The sequence below is a fragment of the Cajanus cajan genome, chromosome 3 (assembly GCF_000230855.2).
Source record: "Cajanus cajan strain Asha chromosome 3, NIPB_CcT2T_4, whole genome shotgun sequence".
Taxonomy (NCBI): domain Eukaryota; kingdom Viridiplantae; phylum Streptophyta; class Magnoliopsida; order Fabales; family Fabaceae; genus Cajanus; species Cajanus cajan.
This window is the reverse complement of record NC_138519.1, coordinates 13,900,861-13,909,660: the sequence shown is the minus strand read 5'-3', so window position 1 is coordinate 13,909,660 and position 8,800 is coordinate 13,900,861. Positions and strand designations below refer to the sequence as shown.

The 8,800-nt window shown below is 29.4% G+C and overlaps 1 protein-coding gene across 1 annotated transcript; it reads right to left on the bottom strand.

The window, feature by feature from the left end:
- Positions 1–866: 866 nt before the first annotated feature.
- Positions 867–7,744, bottom strand: LOC145956076 (uncharacterized). The gene is made up of 4 exons (XM_083071635.1): positions 7,734–7,744; positions 2,188–2,240; positions 1,996–2,098; positions 867–1,666 (listed from the first exon to the last, which is right to left on the bottom strand). The coding sequence occupies exons 1-4, from the start codon at positions 7,742–7,744 to the stop codon at positions 1,120–1,122; spliced, it is 714 nt and encodes a 237-aa protein (XP_082927761.1). The 3' UTR covers positions 867–1,119.
- Positions 7,745–8,800: the final 1,056 nt, after the last annotated feature.

Sequence of the window (8,800 nt, the reverse complement as noted above, 5' to 3'; positions counted from 1 at the left end):
GTGTTGCCTTTTCCTTCCGTTCATCAAATCACTATGCTGCTTTGATTAGTTTTTTTTTTTTCTAACCACTTTTTGTTTTATAAACACCAGCGTAATAACTCGTGTGATATAGTGCTAAGTTTTTAATGTTTATTTTTTATATGATTATAACTTTTAATATATTTTAGACTTAGAAATATATAATATATTTAAATATTTTTATCCACATACCTAATATCATTTTCATTTTTATAAACTCTTTTTTAAATATTATTTTTTCTTATAAATATATTGCATTTGTATATACTTTTAAGCATCTGCATAATTCTAAACCTTATTTTTGTCATATAATTAAATAAAAATTAATTAGGGGAAATATTTATCTTTAAAATATAATTAAATATTTTTTGAGTGATAGAATATTATAAAAAATATATATATCTTTGATTCGTTATATACTTATATATAAAATAAATCACTGTGATTTAATTTTATATTTAAAATTGACGGATCATTTCATAAAATTAAAATTAAAGTTTCGATTTACATATATTAAAAATAAATTTTATATATGATAAAAATTAAATTATTATATCCAAGCAAAAAATTTAAAATTTAAAGAATTAAAATTGAGTTCTTTGCGATGGGCTCACTCGGTTCGTCTCTTCATTGTAGGAAAGTTTTAGGTTTAGTGTTTAATAATTTATCCAAAACAAATATTTAACAAATAATGAAAATTAAATCAAAGATAATTCAAATTTTCTAAAAATTTAAAATTCTCATCCAAATACAACATAAAGGATATTGGCGACAATTCGGACCATGCATACATGCAAGAATGGAATTGTAACATCTAAAAATCTATAACAAGGATGAAAAATAACAACTGCAAAAAAAATCACAGGGATCAGTATCACCACTTTAATCACGCATTAAAAACCTATAACAGAAGGCTACTTATAACCATGAGATCATCCTAGGACACAATGGAAGACCAATCTGAGGTGAGAAAAGGAAAAAAAGAAAAACATAGCTTATAAATGAAAAAAGAAAGAGATAACTATTGTATGATAAGATAGAAAGAAAGTAAAGGATAAAATCCATAAACATTTAAACTTTCATCTGATAGATAGTATCTGTCTATGAACTAGCATTTCCTCCTTCTCTATTTGAACTAACTTGATTGTTAGATACTGCAGGTGACCCTAAAAGCAACGGGGTTTCTTTCTTTTCATTGCTCGAGTCTTTCTTTGAAGATGGATTCACAGCTGAAGATCTCAGTGGAGGCTCAAAAAATTTGCTAGCAACATCTGGAGGCGGGGCATCTTCCCCAGGAAGAACTAGAAGACCTTTCTCCCGAAGAGAAGACGGCTCATCGAAGTGCGTGCTCCAAAGGGAGTCCACAAGCTGCCTCTCCTCCCTGACCACGCCGAGGTCTTCAGTTGACATTGAACTGATATTGTTTATTCGTTCTTGAAGAAGTTGCTTCATTTTCTCACTGTCTTCCTCGGTTACATCTTTTGTATTGCGAGTGAGCTCAAGAAGACCTCGAAGTGCAGCTTCTCTGACATCTGAATCTTCACTAGAGGCAAGGTGCATCAACATTCGAGGAAACCCGAGCTCATTTGCAATGTTGCGATCTGAACTGTTCTCCTCTAACAGGTAATGGATCAAATTCAGAGCTTTCCTGAAAGATTGTAAAATTAACCAAGGTTAGGATTCAGTGTTCTAGAAGTGTGTTTGAATACAAGCTTAAAAGAACTTTTGAGACATACTAAAGAAAATATTTTTATTCTCAATAAAGAAATTCTCAAAAGTTTTTTTAAATCTGTATCAAAACAGACTCTAACTATAAAATTAATCAATATACAGAAGTACCATCATGTGAAAACATGAACACTGTTATTAATTAAATTACAAAATCAATAATGAGGACATCAAATGGTACAAATTCCTCCTAAATGACAAATTCATGGGAAAACATGATTAGAAGCTTTTCAGAATAACCTTAATTACCTTTGAAATCTCACATTTTCAGAGGATAGTGCATCCTTCAAGGCTGCATAACCATTTGCCAAACGAAAAGCAATGATGCCTGGTTTGTTGTGTCGAATTAGTGCTGCAGAGTTGTTCCAAAAACAGAAAAGTCAGTACCATTCCAATCTCAGGAAAGAAAATATCACAACTCCAAGGTATGATAATACATACAAGATATTGCACCCAGTGCTTTATTATAATTTACTTGGTTTGAACCTAACTTTCTTTAAAAATATATATTTTAAGTGTCTTATTTATCTATCATAGATAATTTTTAAATATTTGGGTAGAACTACAATCATATAGACTTATTTTATAATAATTTAACACTATTAAAAATATAAAAATCTATATGTTAAATTTATAAAAATAAAGTTTAATTTATTTATGATATAAATATGTTTTAATATCTAATATATATTTTTAGATGATAATTTATTTAAAAATATATCTTATAATAACAATTCTAAATGGAATATAAATCTTATGATTTTTCTTATTTTGATTTTTTTAATCAATGTATACAATTTTACTATTTTGATTTTTTCAATCAACGTATACAATAAATAAAAAATACAAAAGAAAAACATACATGCTACAAATTTTATTTTATCAAAAAATTATTTGTTTTAATATATTACATTATATATGTGAATATTAAGACATATATATATATATATATATATATATACATATATATATTATAATTAAACTTTTTTTAAAAATTAATTCATTATTAAGAAATTTTTTTTATCACATGAGAATTAATTTCCTTCAAAAATTTGACAGATATCAAATAAATAAACATTTTTTCTGAATCTATATATTTATTTTATTAGAATATAATTTTTATTTTTTAAAATATATTATTTTTTTAGATAAAAAATTATGTATATGTCAAATAGTAGTGAGGGAAAGTGCCTCACTATTCCAAACGTGCAGCTGTATATATTTGTATGTGTATATATATATATATATATATATATATATATATATAATATAGGGGGTTATAATTATACCGGTGTAACTTTTACTAAGTATTATGCCGCTCTATAACTTTATATTAAATGTGAATTTTGTAAATCCAACCGTTCAATTGAAAGTTCATATCACTTTATACGTGTATATCAAATTTTGTTAAAATTGAACAACAACTGGAAGATAATCCAAGTGTTCATATTTTAGTGTATTTTGAAATGAATATATTACATCAATTTTGTTTTATAAAAATGAAGTATCAAATCATCTTGGATTAATATAAAGTTTTGTATATATAATCTATAAGAGATATGAACTTTCAATCTAACAGTTGGATTTACCAAATTCACATTTAATATAAAGTTATTGAGCGGTGTAATACATTGTAAAAGTCGCATTTAATATATATATATATATATATATATATATATATATATATGAGGGGGGTTATAATTACAATGGTATAAATTTTACTAAGTGTTACACCGCTCAATAACTTTATATTAAATGTGAATTTTGTAAATTCAACCGTTAAATTGAAAATTTTTTACTCTTAAATCATATATATATATAGACACACACACACACACACATATATATATGAGGGGGGTTATAATTACAATGGTATAAATTTTACTAAGTGTTACATCGCTCAATAGTATAAATTATAAAAGTAAGTACATATAAATAAAGAATAATTAAATATATTATTATTATTATTATTATTCGTAATATAAAATTATTATATATTATTATTATAGTACAAATATGAGATTGTATATTTGAGGATGACTTAAATGAATTAATTTGTACAAGTTATACTGACAACATACATAGACATTTCGGTAGCTTACTCATCAGAACCTCACATTTAAGCGTGCTTGACCTGGAGTAGTACTGGGATGGGTGACCTTCTGGGAAGTCTCCCAGAAATTGCACAAGTAAGGATAAAACACGCTAAATAGTGAAATATTGTGAAATAGAATCCTTGAGAGGCCAAATATGAGAGTTGTTACATTAATAAATTTATTAAAATTAAAAAAAAATTATAATTTCCGACGGATTTTTCCGTCAGAAATTTTGACAGCAATTTTTGACGGATTTTTTCGTCAGAAATTTTGATAGCAATTTCCGACAAATTTTTCCGTCGGAAATTTTCGACAGAATTTTCCGATGGAATTTTCTGTCGGAAAATTTCGTTGGAAAAATTATTTTCGACGGATTTTTTTTTTCGACGCCACTTTTTCTGACGGATTGAAATCCGTCAGAAATCCGTCAAAAAAAGCAAAATCTGTCGGAAATTTACCTATTTCCGTCGGAAATCAGCGTTTTTCTTGTAGTGTACGCTGTTACATAAAATTTATTAAATACAAAAATTATCTTTAGTGATAAAATAATTTACACTTCATTTTAAAAATGTCGCTAAAAATATTTTGACACTTAATTATATCAATGATATAAAAGAGCAAGTTTCGTCACTAAATTTGTCACAATTGTATTCATCTATTTTATAATAAAGTAATATCATTTTAACATAAAAATTCAATCATTATTATATATCTCATGTTTCATTTAAGATATTATTAATTCACTCATATGTAAAGTAAATGTAATTATATCATTTTTTTTCTACATTTTTTTACATACAAACTTTATATTCTTCTTATTTCAGTACATATTTTACAACTATTTAATTTTATAATTTTATAATTTCATGTAATGATTTTTAAAATATTTTTAATATTTTAAAATTATATTTTAAAATTATAGTTGGTTTGTGGGATCAATGTTGTTGATCCTTAAAGCAGATGGACATCTCAAAAAAAGCTACACACAAAGGGTTCTGATTGGTGAAGAGTTTTGACCAAGAAGCAGTTGTGTGAAGTATGGTTGAGTAGATCCACTAAGACGTCAAATCTGAGGGATATAAATGGTATGAAAGCTGGTCCTCTCTCCTATTACGGTGTGGGTCAGAGAAGAGTCAAGTGAAAGTTGATAGGCTTGTAATAGTCCAAACACACCAAAATGAGGGGGATTCATAAGTTGTACATGTGTGAGACTGTGCAATTGATGATAGTTTAAAGGAATTAATTTTTATTACTTATACCAACTAGATGCATATACTTTTCGGTAACTCATCACCTAAGAATTTAATAGTTAAGTGTGTTTGGCTTGAAGCAATTTAGGAATGAATGACTTTCTGGAAAATTTTCCAAAATGTGTGTAAGTAAGAACAAAACATGCTAAAATATTTTTTTGTTAGTATAATTTAATTATATATTAATTTATATTGTTCAACTAATTTATAATTTGGTTGCTCAATCAATATACATTGTGTAACACCTAGTTTTTTTTATTGATGGCATTTTCGTAATTATTGATGGCATTTTCGTAATTTTAATAAAGGAATAAGGGTATTTCTGGGGGTCGGAACGAGTCGTTCCAAATGCAGAACTGGCCGTTCGAAAAGAGGGAATATGCTGTTTTTCAAAGTCCCAGAACGGGCCTGGAACGGCCCGTTCTGGAAGGGAGAACGGGCCATTCTGAAAGCAGACAGGCCGTTCTGCTGGGTTTTGGAACGGGCCATTCTGGTTTCGGAACGGGCCGTTCCAGTTGACAATTTTGCCCACGTTTGAAGGCTCTGGAACGGGCCGTTCCGAGGACCCCAAGATGCCTATAAATAGAGACTGGGGGTGAAAAATTATAACTGAGTGAAAAGTAAAAATTCTAGAGAGAGAGGGAGAGAGAGAGAGAGAGAGAGAGAGAAAGAGAGGGAAAGAAGGAGGGAATCCAGAGGAGGAGGCCCTACCCAAGTTTCAACTCCGCTTATCCAGGTAAGGGGGGAGTGAGAAACCTCGCTCAGGGGTGTGGGGATAATTGTTGGATAGTTTGTTTGTCGGATTGGCCCCCAATCCCTTGCCGTTGTTCTGTCTTATTTTTTGTTTGCTCTATTTTATTTCTTGTTGAAAATAATAAATGATTATGTAATCTCAATCTCTTGCCGTTGTTCTGTTTGATTTTCTATTTACTCTACTTTGTTCTTTGTTGAAGGTGCCGTTGTTCTGTTTGATTTTCTATTTACTCTACTTTGTTCTTTGTTGAAGGTGTCGTTGTTCTGTTTGATTTTCTATTTACTCTCTTTTTGAACAAGCCTCTTTATAGACTCAACATTAAGTATTCTTATGCACAAGCCTTTCCAGGCTCATCCCTTGCAAATAAATTTGATAAGAGTTATAATGATTGTTTTGTCTCTTCTAGACATGATGCTATTAAAATACAACATAAATAGGCTACAAAGACCTACGTACAAGAATTTTAATGAAAAGGTTTCTTTGTAGTACTTTAGCTTTGTAAGTTCAATATGATTCTCTGTGATGATTTTCTCTATTTACAACATTTCTCTCTTTTATTTGTGATGTCTCTGTTTTGTTGTTTGAAGGCTTGTCCCTTAAATAGTAGCTTCAAAGAAAATGATCGTTACAACAATGTTGGATTTAAATATTCAAATATCTTCACAAGTTAATTCATTTGTCTTCCTTGTTAATCCTAGAGATTATCGTTGATGCATTTTATACGAGCGTTAAATTCTTATTAGTGAAATGTGTATCTCTTATCTGATTCAAACAGCTACTTATCGTCATTTCCTTTTATTTTGAGCATAGCAGAGGTATTGTTAGAGTAGAGTAGTTGAGGTTGGCGCAGAATAGTCTTTATAGTGTCTTTTCCATGAAATATGGGATGGGATTTTTCTCCTTCTTTCCTGACGCAATGATTTGACGTTTCCTTTTGAAAGCTTTTGTTATCTTTAAGGAAGCTTTTGTTCATTTGGTCTATTAAGGAATAAAGAGTTAATGTTTCTTAAAGACTATTATGTTATTTTAACAAGAACTAAATGTGGCATTAATCCAAATGATACACTTCATCAAGTGAACTTCACATTATGGACAAAATACGACATTTTCTTTGTCTGATATAGTCTCTTGAGAAAATTTGTTTGTTATCATAAAAACTCATAGCTACTCAAGGGATTCAAGATCATCTTTTGATTCTACAAACTTCTTTTTGGTCTTACAAATCCTTTTTCAATCAATTGACTCGAGCTCAGCAAATTTTGATCGATATCAGGTATATATTGAACATCTAAGATTGTTTTTGTACCTGAGTTTGTTGAAATTACAATGGTTCCTTTTCCTTTCATAGAAATATAACCACCATTCCCAATTTTGACTTTTGAGACTTTAGTAGGGTTCATATCCTTGAAAAGAGTTTTGTCATATGTCATGTGGTTTGTACAATCATTGACAATCAACTAACATTCAGAGTTACTCATAACTAAAGAACACATTGCTACAAAAATCTAATCTTTTTCATCTTCCTCAACAACTTGGGCATTAACTTCTTGTTATTGAAATTATCCTTTGCAAATCACAACTTCTTATCCAAACTAATTGCATTTGCTACACTTTGCATACGGTCTTCTCTAACATTTGAATGGTGGGTGACCCATTTTTCGACAATGTTGACAAGGTGGGTAATTTTTTCTTTTACCATTACCCTTACTTTGGTTGTTTGTAGTAGTTTCAACTTCATTATGCTTAGCTGGTAATGCTCATTCAACCATATAATCTTTCCTCATAAGCTTATGTTGCTCTTATGCTTGAAAGGCATGTAGCACTTCTCCCAAAGTGATCATGGACAAATCCTTTGTATTTTCCAAGGCAATTATTGATGCTTCATACCTTTCAGGCATTGTAAGCATAAATTTTTTGACTATTATGGAATCAGCAAATGTAATACCCAACAATCTAACCCTTATTAGTAATGCTTAGTAATCTGTCTAAGTAACCAATGATTATCTCAAATTCTTTCATTTTTTGAAACCCGAATTCCCTCATCAAATTCAAAACTTGCATACCTCGAATTCGTTCATCCCCAATATACTCTTCCTTTAAATGGTCTCATATTTCCTTTGGTGTTTTGAGGGTCATAATTCGAGTTAAAATGGTTTGTGAAACACCAACAAATAAACTCAATTTCGCCTTTGTTTTATTTGTTTTTCTTTCCTTGTGATGTCTAATTTGGACAGAGTAGGATTATTAGGCAGTGGAGTCACTTGATAATCCTATTCCACAACATCCCATAGATCTATAGCTTCCAAGTAGGACTCCATCATCACAACTCAAAGTTCATAGCTCTCTCCAACAAAGATGGGTAGAGCAACTGTGAAAAACATGTTTCAATTTTCATTTTTTTTACATGTCCTGTAAGAAGATAACTCTTGATACCAATTGTAAGTTTTATAGAAAAAAAAAATAGAGAAGTTATAATACACATAAGAATTTGAATGAGTAGTAAATTATTTTATTGATTAACAACACATTTATAATCTTTCAACTAGATCAGAAAAAAATGACGTGTTACCAAGATTTTAGCAATCTTAGATAAGTAACTACTTGTTAGTGAAGTGTAGGAATCACTTATTGACCAAGTCAAAAATTAAAAACTGAAACATTAAAAGATTAAAAAAAAAAAAAAAAGAAGCCATGTAATGTAAGTGATAAGTGCTATGATTTCATTAAGTTTATGGCCTAGTTTGAAGTACTTATATCAATTTTCCTTGCTTTAGACCTTGTTTTTAACTCAAAACATATCTAAATTATTAGGTGATCACATTTTGTCTTTGAATCATGTTTTTAGGTAACTTACAAGTATTTGATTGTTGTTTTGTAGTTTAGGAGAAAGCTAGGAAAGAAGGAAGGAAGTCAAGCACAAAGTGGTGAATTTGAAGTTGAAGGAATTTTTGGTT